Here is a 21,255-nt window from a genome sequence, read left to right as displayed (position 1 = left end):
GAAGCTTTGTTACCAGAATATTTAAATAGTTTATCTCCATCATCTCTTCCTCCTCATGAATTGCGTTTAAGACCAAATTGTATCATTATGTTAATTAGAAATCTTAGTATCAATGAAGGGCTTTGCAATGGAACAAGATTAATGGTTATAGAGCTTGGAGATCATTTATTGAAATGTAAGATTTTAACAGGTGATAAAGCAGAAGACATTGTATTTTTGAATCGTGTAACATTATATTGTGAAAATATATATCTTTTACTTTTTCAAGAAGACAATTTCCAATAAAATTAGCTTTTGCTATGACAATTAATAAATCACAAGGACAAACATTTGATAGAATCGGTATAGATCTTCGTAAAGATATTTTTAATCATGGGCAACTTTATGTTGCTTTTTCACGAGTTCGTAATTGGCAATCATTAAGAGTTTATCTTGGTAATCATCGAAATAATAAATATGTAAAAAATTATGTATATAAGGAAATATATATGTAATTTTGTATTTTTTAAATAAATTTGATAAATCTATTAAAGAATAATTTATGTTAAAATAACGTAATTTATTATTAAGTAAAAATAATTTAATTTAATTTAATTTAAAAAATAAATATATCTTATTAATATATAAAATATCATATTAATGCTTGTTATGTAATATTAAAAGATTATGGTTTATTATTTTAATTAATTATAATTATTTTTATATGTATTTACACATTTTATATTTTGTTATATTTCTCTTATGGCTTTATATATGAATAAACAAGTCAAAACTAAAAGGTTTTATAGGAATTTTGTTTAGAATTATTATGAAATTTTTTAAGAATTATATTATTAACAAATTCAACATTATATCTTTGTTTACGCTTGTAAAGTTGGCCTTTTTCTTTAATTATTATTACCAAATTATTTTATTAATAAAAAAAAATATTTTAAAAAGAATAATTATTTATTTATATTTTTATTAATTATTATTTATTTTTTGTGGCTTCTATCATATATAATCAAATCAAAAGCAATGTCGCTAATTTTCAAATAAGATTCGACAAATATCATTATCGACATAAAAATATTAAGATGCAACAAGGTTCTTGTTGGAGTGAGGTTACTCTTAACGAAGAGATACGTAAAATAATATGGATATATTATAGTTTTATATATGGATACAAAGAAAGGCTAATATACACGACAAACAATAGTAAAAAAGGCAGGTAACGACGACAGACTATCACAACGTGAGAGCGCGGGAAACCGTAGACTGTTGGTAATGCCATCTATTTTAAAAACACAGAAAACTTAGATTATAACGAAACACATAAATTTCCAACAGTTCTTCATAATAATTTCCGTATTATTGTATAATTCAATAGGAGTGCTAAAAGAAATAATATATTATTTTAATATAATCTCTAAAGTGTAATTTTTTAAAATCATTTTGTACAAATGTATCATTTAAAATAATTTGTTTCTTAAAACCTTTTTCGGGGATAGTAACTATAAAATATATAAAAGAATATATAAAAAATAATATACAAATAATATAAATAAATATATTTATTTATTTATTTATATATATATAAATAATATATAAGTTTTACATGTTTTTATTATAACTTCTCTATCTTTAATATTTTATTATTATAAAAACCGATACTTTATGTTATATTTCATTTTCAGTTTTAATAAAAAAAGTTTAAATAACAAAAACAGAAAAAAGTCAAATTAAAAGATTATGTTAAAATTAATAAAATTAATTGTTAAAGAAAGAAACTGCCAGTGAAAGTCAAGTTTTCACAGACGATGTTTACGTGTATCGGCCATACGTTTTACGTTTATTTATATTTTACACAGTAATATATTATTTTAATGTCTTTTTAATGTTTGAAAATTTTAATAACTTACTATATAGTAACTTTACTATTTACTGACCCTTATATTAATTTAATATTATTTGATTATTATTATTTAATAGAAACGAAATTTATATTATAGAGGAAATGCGATAAAGAGACTGCCAGTGATTATTTCTAATTTATGAACTTATAAATAATAATTTTAACTAAACTTTATTCTAAGCATACATCACTTATCTTATAATATAAAAATTATCTATATAACAGAACAAAGAGATATATATTTTTGTATAATAATATGGGTAATTAAGACAATAGAAGTTGTAGAGTTGTTTTATAAAGGGGTATAATGAATGTGTGATACAAACAAATTAGCTATTTGGTGAGCAATTGCTACCATTTCATTTTCAGTCCTGTGGTGTGATCACTAGCGGATCCTGACGTCGATAATGGGGGGGGGGGGTTTGCAAAATTATTTGATTTAATATTTTTGGTTTGGTTTTGCTTAGCTTTTTTTTATTCCAAGATCAACGACGAAGACGTGATGAAACTTCTGATCCCATTTTTATTTAAAAAAATTTTTATTGTTTATTTTTTAATTTTTTTCTGTTTCTTTTAATTTGCAAAGGGGCGGAGTTTAACCCCCCCCCCCCAGGATCCGCCAATGGATGTGACTAAATTCCAAGTATTCTAACTTCTACATTAACGGCACACGTATGTATGTACATACATACATAAATATAATGAAAAGTATTTTGCTCACTGTATACAGGATATACCAAAACTCATAATCAATCTTTCAAAGACAGATTCCTGGGATCATTTGGAGACGATTTTTCCTCAGCGAAAATGTCGATGAAGGCCATCATTTTTGCATGTTCCTGATTTTTATCATCATATATCTTTGCAATTAAGCCTTAAATTAAAACTCAACTAAAGTAAACTCTATTTAAAATTAATCGAAGAATGTGGTTTTGTTAATATTTTATTTCTACAAAGCTTAGTTTACGTGCATACGTGCAGTTACTAGAAGTAAAGAAAATTAAGACAAATTAAAGAAATAAAGAAATTAAGGAAGAAAGGAAGGAAGGAAGGAAAGGAAGAAGGAAAACTAGAAAGAAAGAATTTGTAGAAAGAAGAAAGAAAAGAAAAGAAGAAAGATAGAAAAAAGGAATACAGGAAAGGAAGGAAGAATAAGAAAGAAAGAATTTACACAAACACAAAGATTTGTTCGCAGTTATTAATTTCAGGTAAATTATATAATATAAAAAATATATAAATATATTTATTATTATATTATTTTACAAAAATGATTTTTCTTATTTGAAATATGTGAATATTCTTCAAATTACATTTGTTTTGATATAATTAATATAAAATGATATTTGATATCATATATTTCTTACAAATATTTCTTCTCTTCAATTAGAAAAAAAACATTAATATCAAAAAACATTAATATTAAAGGTTCAAAAAATATGCAATGTTACTTTTACCTTCTTTCTATGATTAAATTTTGTGAAAATTTATTTTATTAGCTAATTAGTTAATAACTTAATTATAACAATAATAACATATGTTCCTTTATATATATTTATGATGTATTTATTTTGTCATTAAACTTAATATTTATGGACATTGTATATTTAATGCAAAAATTTATAATTATTTATCGAGGTTTTTATAACTATTACTTTACTCGGATATGAAGAATTATTTAACTGCATTATTAATTAAAGATTCTTTGATTTTATATGTATAAATACATTTCTTTTATTATATTCTATAAAAATGATTTTACTTAAATGAGTTGTTTGATATAATTAACATGGTTTAAATGATATTATTTGATATAATTTTTTATAAATATTCTTCTTTTTAATTAAAAAAATATGTTAACATCAAAGATTCAAAAAATGAAACTTATCCAATATTACACTTATCTTTTTTCTGCGATTAAATTTTAAAAGTTTATTTTGTTAGATTTATTAGTTAACAATTTCCATTTCTAAAAAAGATAAAATGTGTGTGTGTGTGTGTGTGTGTGTGTGTGTGTATATATATATATATATATATATATATATAATGTCATCTTTGCCATTAACTTTAATATTGAAATATAAAGAAAAAAAAGAAGAAAGAAGGAAAACTAAGAAAGAGTTTATAGAGAGAAGAAAGATAGAAAGAAGGAATAGAGGAAAGGAAGGAAGAATAAGAAAGAGAAAATTTAAACGAACACAGATTCTGTTTGCTTATTAAGGTATATAATTTTAAAAATATATTTTTTTATTATTGTATTAATCTATACAAATTATTTTTCTTATTTGACATATGCGCATATTCTTCAAAATATATTTATTTTGATACAATTAAATTTTTGATACAATTTTTTACAAATTATCCTTCTCTTCAGTTAGAAAAAGTATGTTAACAACAAAAGTCCAAAATATATCCGATATTCTTATCTTCTTTCCAAAATCAAATTTTATAAAGTTTAATTTTATTAAATTATTAGTTGACTTAATTAAAATAATAATTACTATGTTCCTTTGTGATATATTTATGTCATTAATTTTATATATACATTCCGCGTAATTAAAATGTTTCAATATTGCTACATTATGCGCTACATATTTAGTCTCATTACTTTTGTGACAAACCATGTATATATTTTAAAAGAATATTAATTTGAAACCCGATTTCATGTAATAATATTTATTTTGATATAATTAAAATTAACACGTTTAAAGAAAATTAATTTAATTAATTAATTGAAGCACTATTAATATTTGATATTTTATTATATTATTAAATTTTATCGTTGTCATTATCTAAATTTGAACACAAAATTTTTAAACAATTGAATAATTTATTTGATAATATAATTCTATTCTATATTTTCTTCTCCCAGAATACTTTTTTTATTTAAATTCCTCTTATTTTATTTTCTATTTGTTTAAATGTTTTTTATTCTGCAAACATAAAAAATTTCTTCTTGTATTTAAAACATGTATTAAAAAGTTAAGTAAATATCTTTTATGTAAGTATATATTTATTATTTAATATAACACTATTTCCGAAAATAATTTTAATTTTCCTAATCTTATTAAATATGATTTTTATAGTAAATACTTATAGATAATAAATATTAAAAATAGGAATAAATAGTAATAATGATATTATTATAATTAATATTTATAAAAATCATTGTTAAAAGAAAATAACTTTGTATTGAAAAGAAATTTATTTTTGTAAGAAGAGAAATTTTGAAAAAATTAAATAAAAATGTTTACCGATGAACAAATACACGAAATTAAAGATGTAAATCCGAATGAATTGTTTACCAAAAATGAAGAAATTGACGCAATTCGATTATATGATTCGACAGTGTGAGTAGTAAAAATAAAATAAAAACATTACAGTTATAATTATTTTATAAAAAATATTTGTTTCAAATATATGATATGTTTTAAATATATTTTAATAAGCATGTTATACTTCACATAGAGAAATTATTGGCTTCGTGGATGGCATTGAAGCTCCACGATTAATAGGAAATAATAAACAGTATAATTTTTTTAAATTTTATCTTAACAATGGTAATGGAAAACGAATACAAATAGTAGCATGGAATGAAAATGTAGATATTGTGGAAAAGTACATACAATCAAATTATGTAAGTTAGCTTATATCTTTTATAATTTTATATTTTATATTTTAATTTATGTTTTTATTTTAATTTATATTATAATATTATAATTCATACAGAATAGATTATTTTAGTACAAATTTTATTCTATTTTTATTTATTTTTTTATTTTTATAATCTTTTTTATTTCATTTTTTTTTATTTTTTAGTATAAAAATATTGTAATATTATACCGCGTAATACAAAATTAAAAAATAATGTTTAATATTTATTTTTATATATTTACCTCCATTATTCCTTATTTCAATAGACAAGCTAACTCTGTGGATTTTATTTTTACAAGAGATTATATTATAATATAGTATAGTAATATATAGTTGTAATAATGTATGTGTTTATTCTTTTAATAAACTAAAAAAAATCTTTAATTCTATTATAATTATGTATTCAATTATAAATACTGATTCTGAAATATTTTTATTACTATATATTACTTCGAAGTAGTTTACAGTAATTAATAAATGCGTATGGAATAAAATAATTGTAAATTGTATGTCGATAGATTATATACTTAGATGGTTTACAAGCAAGACCACCAAAATTTTCACATTACAATAACGGTAGTGTACCTTTTGAATTACAAGTTCAAAGCAGTACAGTTGTTTCCACTTTGGGAAAATATGAATCTGTATCATCTTTAGATACAAAACCCGATGAAGTAAAATTGAGCGAAGTGTTTACTACATCGAATCGCATTAGTAAGTTTTATGCATTTTTCTTATATTTTTCTATATTATATTTTATATTATATACTATATTATATATTTCTTATATTTTTAATTTTTTATATTTTTAGTACAAATTTTATTAAAAAATTTTATGTTTAGTATTATAATCTTATTTATACATTTTTAAATATAATAAATAAATAATAATATATATAATAAATGATAATAAATTTGCAGTATTACAAGGATATATAAAAACGAATTTTAGTAGCGTTTATAATAATAAATTAAACAAAAAAATTGGTTGTGGATCAATCACAAATGGTACATTAAAATTGGAGATTCACATTATAAATTTTGTAGATAACAATTATTTTGAAAATGATATACGGAAAGGAGACAAATTTGAAGTTATAGGAATAATGAACAATGCAGGTACATATAAATGTTTAATTATCGCTTTAATAAAGGGTGTCCCAGAATTCGCGGATACAGAATGCACAGCGTGATTTTCCGTGCTAAAAGAAAACTTTTTCTTCTGACAAAATTGCGTCTGAACACTATTTTTTAATTCATGCATAATCTGGAGTGCTCATTCGTTTCCTTTAAATTGTTCTCATTTAGAAAATAATGCTCAGACGCAATTTTGTTAGAGGAAAATATTGTTTCTTTTGGCACGGTCAATTACTCTGTGCATTCCGTATTCACGAATTCTAGGACACCCTGTATAAAATTATGTTCTATGGTTAAAATTAAACAACGTTAGATGTATAGTTACTATTACGATAAGTATTGAAAAGTTAAATATACATGCACAAGTACAAATATTATAAACATCTGTGTATATACGTGCGTGTGCATGCATGCGTGAGTGCGTGCGTGCGTGTGTGCGTGCGTGCGTGGATGCGTGCGTGCGTGAGCGTGTGCGCGTGTGCGCGCGTGCGCGCGTGCGTGCGTGCGTGTGTGCGTGCGTGCGTGTGCGTGCGTGTGTGTGTGTGTGTGTGTGCGTGCGTGCGTGCGTGCGTGCGTGCGTGCGTGCATGCATGCGTGCATTGTATACATATACTAATAAATATAAAATAAGTCTTTATATATATATTAACACAAATGTTTGTAATGTAATGGAAACAAACTCATAATTTTATATATTTTTTTACTTCATTATAGAACCTCCATATTTAATAGTCAATTCAATAAAAGATATACGTAAGCTTGATGGGCATATGTCGATGCTACAATTATTGAAAGGAGTACATACTCCAAAAAAAAGAAAAATTAATGAAGATGAATCAATAAATAAAATTTCACAAGTAAATAAAATTTATATTTGTTTTCTATTTTATAATTCAACTATAATAAAAATTTAAATAAAATAAAAATATTATATATAATACATATATTAATATTATATAATAGATATTTACGAAATACATATTTTAAATATAAAAAAAAATATATATCTTTGTGTTTGCAGAATAAAAAAAATATGTAATAATGGAACAACTAAATGAACAAAAAAAGACAGAAGTTATTATTATTTTAATCAAATTGTTTATTGTTGCATATTATTAAAAAAAGTTAATTAATGTTATTAGATTTGTTGTTTATTGTTTAATTTGAAATAATATTAAATATATATTTTATTTAATTTAAATGTAGAATTTTAATAATCTAATCTAATAAATTTGACATAATTACAAGTTACTATAATTATTCTTTGTATACGTATATATGTATATGTTGTATATTACTGTTAGGGTCATTCCACAATAGGTTGCAAGTGCCCCGGCTGTCAGTTGACAGTTGCGGATTGACCAAAAGCAAAGCAACTTGTCAGCTGATTGGACCTATTGTGGAATGGCCTTTATGTTGTGTGTATGTGTGTGTATCTTTCAAAATAACATTTAAGAAATTAGTTAATTATATTAATATTGTGTATTGATGCATATATATTTATTTAAATTATTGATAGAAAGCTAAATGGCGCGCGCGTAGCGCGCGCCTATGTTGTTCTAGTATATATAAAAATTAGATATGTTTTTTTTAAGGCTTACATTATATTTAATATAATTGGAAAAAAATGCTTTAGGAATGATATAAAACCTCCTAATATCAATTTTATTCATTCAAGAAATATATAAAGCTCTGATATACCTCTCCTTCTTCTGTAAGTGCCAGGGTGAAATACCAGCTGTATGCAAAGGTCTTTATATTTTCTCCACACAATTCTTCTATCTTTTTTGAATAGGATTCTTCTATATTTTTGAGAGGAGTATGTATGTCACCAATCGTTGAATGATCATCTCCATAATAATTTAAGCTGTAAACATTCTTGTCCTTCGTCACAATTATACCTCTACTATTACAGTCATCTTCAAAATATTATAATATATAATATATATAAAAATATATAAGTAACAATATTACATAGCCAAAAAGACAATATAATGAAAAATGGTAAATTTTACCATATAGCTTAACCATATGAATTTGTGGGATAAATTCCGACTTTAGCAGATGAAAGACCGGCCAATTTTTAAGATCTATTGAATTTGTCTTCTCCTCTAGAATTCTGCATTGCAAGATTCTCTTCTCATATTTTTGTATCTCACTACAAATAATTTGATAACTTTACGTTTAGTTATCTGCTCATTCACATTAATTTGAATTAATTGTATTTATTGATTTATTATTGATAATTTGCTTTATGTCATCGCACGGTTCTTGTTTTCACTTTTTATCTTGCTATCTGCGATTATTTCAACATTACTATCGCCTAGTAGCGACTTGTATAAAAAGGAAGAGAAAAACAAGACCGCCGAACTTACTTTTTTTTAATTGTTGTTTCTGAATTTCTCTCCTCTACATTTTTATTCCGAGAATAGAATGTCGACGACGTGATAGTAACGTGATTTTGTATCAATGCTCTGTGTACAATCTTAGCCTTCGTACTCATATCTAATTTAATGTAATCTTCCGATAATGTGTTAGCTGTTGTATGACGCAAAGCAAACTGGAAGCAAAACTCTTCGAGTTCCTAAAATTCACATGATATTCACCGATATATTGTACATATAAATAAATACATTGTAATTAATGAATTCCAACATTAATAGCGATTAACTCTAAATTGTAGTACTTACCTTAGCATTGTACTCCACCGCTTTATTGTAGAAGAATGCTACATTTGACACAGTAATGGTTTGCTTTATTATCTGACTACAATCTTTTTTAAGATTAGTTTCACAATACATCTCGGCCAATTCCATAAGCTCTGTAATAAAGTGTAGCTTCAGTTTCTGAACTATAATTTATGATAGCTAATGTTTACAATTACCTAATGCGTTTTCCAAAGGCAAATCGATCGTGCCGGTATACAAGTATTTCAAGAAGGCTCTATAAACGATGTAAGAAAATTTATCCGATATGATGTATACTGGTGATGAATCCGATGTACTGTCAAAAAGCAACATGTGACATTATGTAATAACTAAAGTTGAAAAATTCTCAATAAAAATACCAGTTTCTTTTTCTAAATGTTTACCTTTGAACATCTTCAGCCCAATCATGGTGAAACTTGTTTCTGAAATACTGGCAACGAATATTAAGAATAGCCTTGTGAACGTAAATAGGTTGTCCTTCGACTTGTATGGTAAAATCGCTCGTCAACTGAAAGAGAATAATTTAATAATGTTAGATTAATATAAAATTGGATAATTTAATAATATTAGATTAATATAAAAATTATCATAAAAAATACATAACTTTTTACTTTTAATTCAATATATAATACTTAATTCAATAAAGAAAATATTAATACAAAAGTGGTTGTAAGATATAAATCAAATATTAAGAAATCAATAGGTAGAAAACCACAGTGCAAAGATAACAGTACGTAAAAACAAGAAAACAAAAAATTGATGACAACTAATAATTTCACAATAAAAAATTATGTTAAAGGAAGGACAAACGTTTCGATCCGGTTCTGGATCATTTTCAATGTCTCGCAAATTACAATAACATAAGTATCAAAAAAAATCGTACATAAAGCAATGTCAAAATTAAGAAAGAACAGATGGTCATGTCAATATCTTACAGAAAAAAAAGGGAATGCAAAAATCGCAGAAAGAGTGGTGACATTATAAAACGCACGCATAATTATAAATTTACAAATAAAATTCTCGAACATAAATCTCGCAATAACGACGGAATGACATGCCGCTCACCTATGATATAGAAGCGTAGAGAGCGTGGCTGCAAAAAAGGTAAACAGGCAATCACGTGAAAGTAGCGTGTGCAAATGGACCTTTTGCGTGATGGAGAGGAAAAAGGCCCAGATATGTAGCTCCAAATGTTAAAAAGTAAAATCAAATGTTTAGAGAAGAATGGAAATAATAAATATCCTGTAAAAATAAAACAAAGGCAGAGCAACACGCACCCGCATCGCAAAAAACGAGATCACACACAACACCAAGCAAAAGAACAGAAGAATTAATGAGTGTCAGAAAGCAAAAGCAGAATAAATTAACGCAAATGAAAAAATAAAGTATAATTACCTAAAGATAGAAAGTGATATATAAGAAAGTCGGAAGAATGCAAAGATACAGGAACTCGGAAAGAGCGAACTGACTCCGACGACATGTCTGTGGTAACTAAGGCTAATGTGGTAATGAGAGGGGGTAAAAAAACCGAAAGCGAACAAACTCAAGGCAGTGACAGGAAGATGGCAACACTGGAAAGAAAATTTGGATAAGACAGGTCTCTAAGGCTGAGAAAATTTATTGATAATTAGAAAATAAGATTTGTCAAGGGGATCCGTATCCGTCTGGACATTTTTTTGACACGCAATATGCATCATTTCAGAAAATAATCTTCTTCTATAGGAAGATTCTTCATCCAAAATCAAGATATCCCAATCAAACTCATGATCAGAAAGTCTGTGAGAAGAAATCATCGATAATGAGTCTGAGCATGTATTGATATTGGCCTTGTATTCTTTGATCCTCGTAATTAATTGTCTGCTGGTTTAACCTACATAAGACGCTGAACAGTCATTGGATTTAATTTTGTAGACTGTTCGAATGACTTAGTTTAGGTAAAGGATCCTTATGTAATTTAATGAAATTATTTAATTTATTACGCACAACAAAGGCTGTTGATTTTTCCAGACTATTGATGACAGAAAGGAATTTATCAGAAATGCCTGATATATAGGGAATGATGAAAAAGGAACGTGGAGGGGAAGGGGGAGGGGGGAGGTGGGAATTGGAAGGACAACTGTTAGGAAAAGAGTTTTGAGAAATGAGCGTTCGCAATCTCCGGATGATAGAATTGAAAATAAAAAATTAAAGGGATAACCGTTGGACAGAAGGATGTTAATAACTAACAGAAAATTTTTTTCATAGTGTTGAGGATGTGATAGATAAAACGCTCTGTCAATCAAGCCAATGATAACTCCTCTCTTATGTGAATTTAAGAAAAAATTGAGGAATCTCCCTGAAAACGTAGGCTTACGGTACCAGTCAAACTCAATAAAATTATTGTTAATGGTAATTGAAACATCCAAAAAATTAAGAGTATTCTCATCCGCAATTTCAATAGTAAACTGTAATCGTTTATGAAATGAATTAAACACATGGAGAATTTTTTGGCAAGAAGCGGAAGGAGCTGCTAATACTATGTCATCCACATATCCAAAATAAAAGGGGAGATGTAAAGAAAGACTGGAAATCGCTCTCTCCTCGAGATCTTGCATTACAATATCAGCTAATATTGGAGACAGAGGGGAGCCCATGGGAGTGCCGAAAACTTGTTTATAAATAATGTCATTGAATTTAAAATATGTAGAATTTAATACAAGATTAATCGCGAATAGAAATTCTCTGTAAGGAATGTCAATTTTTTTGTTAAGGAAATACCAACGTTTTGCAATACCTCTTACAACTAAATCTGTCGGAACGTTGGTAAATAATGAGACGACGTCCAATGATAATAATTTATAATCATCCTCAATATAAAGATCCCTCAAATTCTTGACTAATTCAAAGCTATTTTTTACATGACTTTTCAGTCTCGGAAGGTGTAAATATAATATGTTGTGGAGGAAGGCAGCAAAAGCATGTAGCGGACTATTAACAGATGAGACAATAATTCTAAGAGGGCAATTTTGTTTGTGTATTTTCGGCAAACCATAGGCTCGTGGGAGTACACCATCGCTAAGACGTAGGGACCTATATGTGTTAATAGAAATATAGTCATTCTTTTGCCATCTAGTCAAAAGTGTTATTAGCTCGTTAGATATCTTTTTGGTAGGATCCTTATCAATTCTATAAGTATTTTCATCAGACAGTAAATCATCCATTTTATCCAAATATACATCTCTATCTAGAACTACCGTAGTATTGCCCTTATTAACTCTGGTAATTAGGAGGTTTGAATTATCTGACAAAAAACCTTTAGTGCGTCTGGCTTTAACAAGAATGTCTTTGTTAAGATCTGTAAGGGATGGAGGGAAAGTGAGAAAATTGTTGATGATATGGATGGCATTGTTGCGAATTTCTTGAGAAATTAAGGGATCCATTTTGTAAAAATTAGTTTCTAAAAATTTAATAAATTCAAAAATGTTGCGCTGTAGAGAATTGTGCTGAACAGGAAGGCTGAATTTTTTTCCTAATTGTAGGAAACATTGTATGTCTTCAGGAATAATTATAGAAGAAAAATTGACAAACCAATTATTATTAATGGCATTCAGGCGGTAATTATGTTGAGAGGGGGGAAACGAAGAAGGTAGTAGTAAGACTATGAGGTTTCTAACGCAGGGGCTCCGAGGGGGGGTGAGGGGCGAGGGGGAACCGCGGCGGGGGGGGGTGACGTCACGGGGGGGGGGGTGACGTCACGCGGGGTGACGTCACGCGGGGGGGGGGGGTGACGTCACGTGCGGGGGATGATGACGTCACGCGGGGGATGATGACGTCACGTGCGGGGGATGATGACGTCACGCGGAGATGATGACGTCACGCGGGGGATGATGACGTCACGCGGAGATGATGACATCACGCGGGGGATGATGACGTCACGCGATGGATGAGGGGGTCCGCGCGGGTAGGGGGGATCCGCGGCGCGAGCGATGGACGAGGGGGTCCGCGCGGGTAGGGGGGATCCGCGGCGCGAGCGATGGACGAGGGGGTCCGCGCGGGTAGGGGGGATCCGCGGCGCGAGCGATGGACGAGGGGGTCCGCGCGGGTAGGGGGGATCCGCGGCGCGAGCGATGGACGAGGGGGTCCGCGCGGGTAGGGGGGATCCGCGGCGCGAGCGATGGACGAGGGGGTCCGCGCGGGTAGGGGGGATCCGCGGAAAGAAGACGGTGGTGTGAGAAGAATAGCGCTACGTGTGGGAAAAGGATAGCGTAAAGTGTGTGAAGAGGACAGTGCGACAAGGATGACACGTGACATCATCAACATGTGACAAGGATGGCGTCAACGTGGGACAAGGACGACGCATTATAAGATGCCACATAGGTGGGAGCAGGACGACGCAAAGGTAAGTGAGTGATAGCGACGAGCTTGTGAATGAGAGAGAACGATAATAGCGCGAAGAGAACGCATACGAAAGAGAACTATAATATCGCGAGAACAACGTGTGCGAGAGAGAACGATAATAGCTAAGATAACGCGTGCGAGCGAGAACGAAGATATCGCGAGACTTACAACTAACGCGAGACTTATTGTTAGAACGATAGCGCGTACGAAAGAGAGAGAGAGAACGATATTGCTATACTTACAACTAGCGCAAGAGAGACGCAAGGGATGGGAACACAAGGAGAGGCGCGTAAATAAATACATTTCTTTTCAATACTAAATATAACATTTATTTTAAAATGTGTGTGTGTGTATTATACAATTTGTGTGTGTGTGTGTGTGTGTGTGTGTGTGTGTGTGTGTCTAATAAAATAATAATATAATAATATAAAATTTAAAATTTAAAAAATATAATAATAATAAGAATAGTAATATAATAATATAATAATATAAAATTTAAAATTTAAAAAATATAATAATAATAAGAATAGTAATATAATAATATAAAATTTAAAATTTAAAAAATATAATAATAATAAGAATAGTAATATAATAATAAAATAAAAATATAAAAATATAAAATACATGGGGAGGCCGCTCCTGCAACAGAAAAAGAGACATTTCATTAGCTTTATTTTAATAATTAATAATAAAAATTATAAAAAATAGATATACCTTAGCCCCCTGGGGCTACTAAGTCCTCCCACTCCTCCTCTTCTTCCCAATCTTCCTCTTCTTGGACCCATATCTCTTCTTCTATTTCTTCGTAGGGCTCTTCCCCGAAGAGCCGCCGCAGATCAAATATATCTCCATCTAGGCCCTCCGGGGTGTCGCCCCACACGTCTCCAAAATTCTCCCTCTCGGCCCGGCGCACCGCCCGCACCCACTGGCGGTGCTCTATGTTCATGAAGCCCGGTATGCGGACTTCATCCTGGAACTACATAAAAAGTATAATTAATATAAATACAAAATTTTTTACACTTTTTCACAAAATAATCACAAAACACTACTTACGTTCCACGTGAAAGTCATGTTGAGTGCTACGATACATAATATGTCCATCAATTTCGTCTTCCAGTCCTTGTACAATGATGCAAGATGATCCATTGTTTTTTAAACTTTTACACACTTCTTACTCGCGCACTTCTAAACTCTTTCTGATGAGAGAACGAGGTCTCGGCACGAGATTTTATAGCAGAGATGCGACATTATCACCATATCAAAAACGCGTCGTAAGACAAAAGTATACGCGGTCCCATGCAACTCTCAGCGTGGTATATAATATAATATTAATATTATCATATCGCTACTTTGTGAGGAGACAACGAGGTCTCGACACGAAACTTTAGAATAGGGACATATCATTATCGCTTTACCAAAAACGCGTCGTAAGACAAAAGTATGCATGATATAATATAACATTATAATGTGTCAACCCTGCTCGAACGGTCATCGAACGCAAACGAACGCTCGTCGAACGGTCATCGAACGGAAACGAACGCTCGTTGAACGGTAATTGAACGATCATCGAACGGAAATGAACAGTCATCGAACGGAATTGAACGGTAATTGAACACCCGTCGAACGGAAACGAACGCCCGTCGAACGGTAATCGAACGGAAACGAACGGTAATCGAACGGAATTGAACGGTAATTGAACGCCCGTCGAACGGAAACGAATGCCCGTTGAACGGTAATCGAACGGAAACGAACACCCGTTGAACGGTCATCGAACGCAAACGAACGCTCGTCGAACGGTAATTGAACGGTAATCGAACGGAAACGAACGCCCGTCGAACGGAAACAAACGCTCGTTGAACGGGAATGAACGCTCGTCGAACGGTTATCGAACGTAAAACTATATTCAATTATCAAATATTTAAATGTTTTATCATGTACCACAATGTAGTATCGAAATACAATATCTGTGGCAGCTGTGTCGCGTACGGAAACACGATACTGCACACGTACATAGATAGAGATGAGGAAAGAAAGGAGAGAATAAGAAAGACGATAAAAATATATTGCATCATCAATTTATTATAAATATGGATTCGATGAATCATGATGTTTCAACCACCAATTATAAATCTTAAATACATTTTCTAAAGCACAATTTTTTACATGATTTTCACAACGTACAGTATTCTTAACATCTAACTTATTTAAAGAAGCTACATCCTCATAATCTGCATCCAAAGTTTCGATAATCACATCGTTTCTTGCATCATTGTCCAGTATATCGGCTAGCCATTGCCGTTTTTCATGCCCTTTAACGTACACGAGAGGTGACGCATCATCATCCTCCCCCGTTGCACCCATCACCGCTGTCATAATTAAACGTTTCGATTTCCAATATGAAACGTGTCCATCATTCCACGATAATCCATGGTGATTTTTCATCAACCATAAAACCTGACATCTCTCAGATTTTGTGAGCATGTGCCATGGTTCGGGACATGTAAAAATATAATGAGAAAGTACGGATCCCTTTCTCAGAACAGCAGCTTCCTTCACGACAAAATTTTTCCCAACGATAAATCCTTGTAGATCCACAAACGTTGGCACAGCCATGATGACAAGATCCGATCGCAGACTGATGTCGATCGTCAAACATCTCAATCTTTTATATTTTTTCATATGCAATGGAGGGGATATTTGCTGACTTATGTAATTTTGCGGACTACATTGGTCAATGGATTATATTCGACAACCCGATCGTGCAAGATGAGACAGTAGGCGGTAGTATTCGCCGGTATATTTTCCCTGCATTCAAACTCTATTCTCACGTCCACGGTAGCAGTTTTGACAGACTCGTTTTGTCGCGAGCAATCAATGACCGCGAGAGGACCGCAATGTAGAAACTTTGAAATGGTTAATAGCGTTGCATTATCATCGCATCCATAATAAGATTTGCGAAAACGAGAGTACATGTTGAATAGAACGGCGAATCTATTTTTTTCAAAATCTAAATTTAAATCATCATAGGGATAAAATTCCGAGTTTAAATAGAGTTTAACGTTGGTTAATTTGCAGTCATCGAATAATGTAACATCTTGTGACACTGAATTCTTTTTACCAGTTTGCAATGCAAAGATCACGTATCGTGGTTTCTCTAGCTGGGAGGCGGCTTTCACGGTCCATGAATGCTTAGTCGTGCTATGCAGCAGAGGAAATTCGTATAGATCCCAAGATCTGAAACTCATATTCAAGTATCGTCCGCTTTCCAACATTCGCAACATCGACAATTTATTAATCTCGTTCAATATTACATGAGGCATACGCCACTGTATCTTGAGTAATTCAATCTCTGCCTCCGACGATGGGTGTCCGAATAGACAATTATTATCGTTGCGCGAACGTATCAAAATCAATTCGTGACGAGCGTTAATCACAACGCGTTTATAATCTTCGCAAAATCCCAGCAGCATGTTGAGCGGTACACAATAGTTGAAATAATTTTTGTCACCATTGTACGTCAAATCCCACGCAGCGTTCTTCAAGTTTATACTTTTCTGGTGCGTTAGAGAGACATAATTTTTGAGCGTCGAAGTTATTCCAACATTTCTGTTGCGATCAATCTTTACTCCGTCGAGTTCGTATCGAAGCTCATCAAACATGAATGCGACGCAATTGTTTCCCAATACAACCTTCATTTCGTCATTCGCTTTACGCACATTAAACCTTCCCTCGATGTAAAGAAAGCTTTCGCACGGTAACGTGTACAAATCCTGATGTTGTATAGGTATTCGTATCTCGTCGCTGTATCCAAGCATCGTATTGGCGTACGGATTGTATGTATGAGTCTCAATCTTGACGATGCGATCGTCAAAGACTGGTTCACCTCCGATATTCAAAATATCAATCATTCTTTTCGTACGATGAATCCCAATGATTTTAAAAATTCACGATTCAACGCGCTCAGCTTCTTCTTAATGGCTATCTTATTATTGTCACCCGATACCGCAATAGTATTGTCCCTCGTAAAAGTATTGTCTCTCGCGTGCTCCGTTTCGTTCAGCACGAGCATACTATGTTTGTCGCCGCCGTATATGCAATCTTACGGTAATTTCCTCTCCTCGAAAATCGAGCAATCGACCTCTTTGATCCACAATACGTATTGTTAAATCCGTAATGCTCCGTACGATGATCGGCAGGTAAATGATCTGTGCCGGCGTTTCCGATATCTTATATCCTGGTGGTACGCTCGGTGAAAATTCATGTATTGTGTGTACGCGCATGCCATTGCTGTACGCACCAGTAGTCATGTTACATTCTATACGAATAATATTTACGTTTATAATATTAACTGGTTCGTCCGATTCGTACCACTCGCGAGGTTGCAATATACGATTCGATGAGAATCCAAGCAAGGATCCTACATTGTTGGGTTTGGTAAAGTTTATTCTGTAGGCACATTTGATTTCGCTCTTTAGCGTGCTATGATTGGCGCGGAGCGCTATTGGATATTCCTCATCATAATCGTTTTCAACATCTCTGGAAAGGTGTTCATCTTGCAAAATTGCACGTTTGAGATAGTCATTTATAGCGTGCAATTCGTACGATCCTTCGGGAATCGTAATTTCCTTGTCATCGTTGCCAAAGTAAAATTTATTATTCAAAAAATTTACGTTTGGAATCGTATGATAAGTTTCAAAATCCGTTAATCCAAGCTCGTAATCGGCATCAGTCAAATCTATAGCGGGAAAATAGCTTACAGCGAGAACGCTGCTTCTGCCAGTCAACGTAAGTGTCAGTGACATGTCGAACGAATACTGAGTCATGACGATGGATTGTCAGGCTTTAAATTGATCGTCGACTGTTTGAAGAAATTTTAAACACAACTGTCCACAGATGCTCTGATTGTAACTTTGATAAGATGCATAATTGTATTCAATTTTCACTCGTCCGAAATATCGCACAAGTTCCTTGGGTGGTCGAAGGTTTCCAAAACTGTCGAAATATACGATACGATCTCCCCTCTTTGCGTACGCTACCCAATGAGTACCGGGACCATCAACGTCATCCAAATTGACGATACCGCTCTCGTTTCGTCGTACACTGCTTATTGGTAAATTATTGCGCATGAAAACACCTCTAAAGAACGGTATGTGCATACGTTTCGCCAATTGTTCCAATTGCACGTTAGTTGTCGCACCCGTAGGCATTTTTAATGTTTTTTCGACGTTTTTTTTTTTCTCTTAGACTTTGTTGAGAATCCCTGTCCACGCTTGTACGGAGCAAGATAAAGTCCGCGACCTTCCATAGCGCGATTGTGACGCTGCAACTCTTCCAGCTGACGTTGCGCCGCCTTGCTATCGTTTACCGCCTTTGCGATTCCCGCCGCACCGCCGGCCAAAGAACCGACAACTCCCAACAACGGTAAAAGTGGTAAAATACCACCGCGTTTCGCTACTGGAAGTATTCGTTTTTTCCTCCTCTTTGTCGTCGATGACTTTTTCATCCCCATGCCGAGTTTTGTCTTTGCCTTCATTGTCGCCCAAACAGTCGTAGCGGCTGCTCTTTCACCAAGAGTCGAATCCCTCGCGGTAATGCGTTCTCGCGCTCTTGCAGCTAGTATGCGATCCGCGACGTGTCGTTGACCGAGGTCGTTGCTTCGCGAGTAAGCAATGTCGTGCTCGCGACAAGCGGTGTCCAATGGATTGATGCCTCGATCGCCTCTAGCCAATCGTTTCTCTAATCGAGTTCCCGGGCCGCAAAACTGATAACCGGGAATATGTAATTCGATGGGAAGAGCGTTTATCGCACGATTTAAGAGACCGCTACCTCTTACGATTCTCGCTGACATTCGTAGCAATTTTTTATTAATGGTGGTGGACCGTCGATGTGTGTTCGCATCCACGGCTGATTGTAATGTCGCATGCACGAACGATATTGTCGAACCTCCGAATCAGCCTTTATATATTCTGGAAGCTTGTCCCACAATCGTTCCACGTAATCACCAAAATTTTGTAGTAAAACAATCTTTGGGATATACTGCAGTTGTTCGGCGGTAAGCCGGAAAATGTCTCTTTCATCCGACAGAAGGAGAAACATTTTGATACTGAACGGTTTCGAGTTGAGACACCTCTATAAATAGGTCTCCCCCCTCGTGATCATTCGCAAAATTGATTCGAAAGAGAAAACATGCGGTTCGTGCGACAAGCGCGGATAATCAAAGTATCAAATTTCGACGATAGACTAATATCGGAGAAAAAAGTACGCAAGCATGGAAACATGCTACCGACTACTATACGCGGTATCGTTTGCGGCCCTTCAAACTGCGGTAAGACAAACGTGTTGATTAGTTTGATAGAAAGTCCGTACGGTGTACGTTTCGAGAACGCGTACGTATACTCGAAATCGCTTCAACAACCGAAATATAGATACTTGGAAAATTTATTAGCACCTATAGACGAAATTGGCTATTTCACATTCTCTAATAACAGCGATGTCATTCCACCGAGCGAGGCGCTTCCGAATTCCATCTTTATCTTTGATGACGTGGCATGTGACAAGCAAGATACGATAAGAGAATACTTTGCAATGGGTCGACACTCGAGCGTCGACTGTTTCTATCTTTGTCAAACGTATGCCAAGATACCTAAGCATCTTATACGCGATAATGCGAATCTTTTGATTTTATTTAAACAAGACGGCACAAACTTGAAACATGTATACAACGATCATGTAAATACCGACATGTCTTACGACGATTTCCGCGCATTGTGTCAGAAATGTTGGCAACGCAAATATGGCTTCGTAGTCATTGATAAAGACAGCACGTTGATCAATGGACGATATAGAAGAGGATTTAATGATTTCGCGATACCGTAAAGCGATCAGTCGTCATCGACACATTGATCAAGCATCATGAACGACGATCGTGAAAAGATTGCGATAGAGATTGCAAAAATGAGCGAATCAATTCGCAAAAAATATCGCGCTTTGAAAACTGGTAAAATGGAGGAAGACGTTGCATTGGAAAGACAATTTAAGCCAATTACCGAACCTTTAAAACAGCTTATCGAAAATACTGTGGAATCTGATGCGCCGAAAATTGAACCATTGAGTTTAACGTTTGGAGAGAAGCACGAGGAAAAAATAAAAGAGTCGAAGCAAGGAATAAAGCGAGCACGGATAAATATGCCGATAAACGATTCGCCGATATATTCGACACCGAATCGATCGAAACGAAGGAAACAATTTTCTAATATGGCTACTGTTTCTACTCCGATAAAAGTACAACCGCGTCAAACAATACCATCCCCGTCCGTCGAAGAAATTTATGAGACCACGCCCGATTCGTTTGTAACATCGGTCCGACATGAATTAGAAACGTCCGAAGGTCAGAAAACGTTCCGAGATCATTTTGGTCCACTAGCGCAAAAATATATAGGAGCTATCATGAGTGTTGATAAAAATAAGAGTATGGATTACGTCTACGGT

At 32.8% G+C, this 21,255-nt stretch overlaps 3 protein-coding genes across 3 annotated transcripts in view; 1 reads left to right on the top strand and 2 right to left on the bottom strand.

Annotated features, from left to right (window-relative positions):
• The window catches only part of LOC145969950 (uncharacterized), a 43,790-nt gene extending 30,981 nt beyond the window's left edge, over positions 1 to 12,809 (bottom strand). The window contains exons 1-7 of the mRNA XM_083096290.1: positions 12,171 to 12,809; positions 9,774 to 9,898; positions 9,567 to 9,685; positions 9,373 to 9,503; positions 9,058 to 9,266; positions 8,698 to 8,840; positions 8,384 to 8,601 (exon numbers count right to left, since the gene is read on the bottom strand). Coding sequence (XP_082952416.1) covers positions 8,384 to 8,601; positions 8,698 to 8,840; positions 9,058 to 9,266; positions 9,373 to 9,503; positions 9,567 to 9,685; positions 9,774 to 9,898; positions 12,171 to 12,809 — 1,584 coding nt within the window. The remainder of the gene's footprint in view (positions 1 to 8,383; positions 8,602 to 8,697; positions 8,841 to 9,057; positions 9,267 to 9,372; positions 9,504 to 9,566; positions 9,686 to 9,773; positions 9,899 to 12,170) is intronic.
• Positions 2,945 to 6,738, top strand: LOC145969719 (uncharacterized). The gene is made up of 6 exons (XM_083095925.1): positions 2,945 to 3,102; positions 3,978 to 4,112; positions 5,092 to 5,241; positions 5,360 to 5,528; positions 6,064 to 6,259; positions 6,467 to 6,738. Exons 3-6 carry the CDS (start codon positions 5,138 to 5,140, stop codon positions 6,736 to 6,738), a joined length of 741 nt encoding a protein of 246 aa, XP_082952051.1. The 5' UTR covers positions 2,945 to 3,102; positions 3,978 to 4,112; positions 5,092 to 5,137.
• Positions 12,810 to 14,261: 1,452 nt separating the features above from the next.
• On the bottom strand, positions 14,262 to 15,528 carry LOC145970135 (uncharacterized). The gene is made up of 2 exons (XM_083096624.1): positions 14,821 to 15,528; positions 14,262 to 14,743 (listed from the first exon to the last, which is right to left on the bottom strand). The coding sequence occupies exons 1-2, from the start codon at positions 14,911 to 14,913 to the stop codon at positions 14,483 to 14,485; spliced, it is 354 nt and encodes a 117-aa protein (XP_082952750.1). The 5' UTR covers positions 14,914 to 15,528; the 3' UTR covers positions 14,262 to 14,482.
• Positions 15,529 to 21,255: the final 5,727 nt, after the last annotated feature.

The sequence above is a fragment of the Camponotus vicinus genome, unplaced genomic scaffold, assembly GCF_025532165.1.
Source record: "Camponotus vicinus isolate PSW18456_S1 unplaced genomic scaffold, iyCamVici1.0 SCAF_4, whole genome shotgun sequence".
Classification (NCBI taxonomy): domain Eukaryota; kingdom Metazoa; phylum Arthropoda; class Insecta; order Hymenoptera; family Formicidae; genus Camponotus; species Camponotus vicinus.
Note: the sequence above shows the minus strand (reverse complement) of the source record. Positions and strands in the feature narration are given on the sequence as shown.

What these genes read in the sequence shown, in the direction of transcription:
- LOC145969719 (XM_083095925.1), top strand. Translation starts at nt 5,138, where the DNA reads ATGTTTACCGATGAACAAATACACGAAATTAAAGATGTAAATCCGAAT. An exon ending in CGATTATATGATTCGACAGT is followed by an intron (nt 5,242 to 5,359) that starts GTGAGTAGTAAA and finishes TACTTCACATAG; the next exon opens with AGAAATTATTGGCTTCGTGG. An exon ending in TACTACATCGAATCGCATTA is followed by an intron (nt 6,260 to 6,466) that starts GTAAGTTTTATG and finishes ATAAATTTGCAG; the next exon opens with TATTACAAGGATATATAAAA.
- LOC145970135 (XM_083096624.1), bottom strand. Translation starts at nt 14,913, where the DNA reads ATGGATCATCTTGCATCATTGTACAAGGACTGGAAGACGAAATTGATG. An exon ending in ACATGACTTTCACGTGGAAC is followed by an intron (nt 14,744 to 14,820) that starts GTAAGTAGTGTT and finishes CTTTTTATGTAG; the next exon opens with TTCCAGGATGAAGTCCGCAT.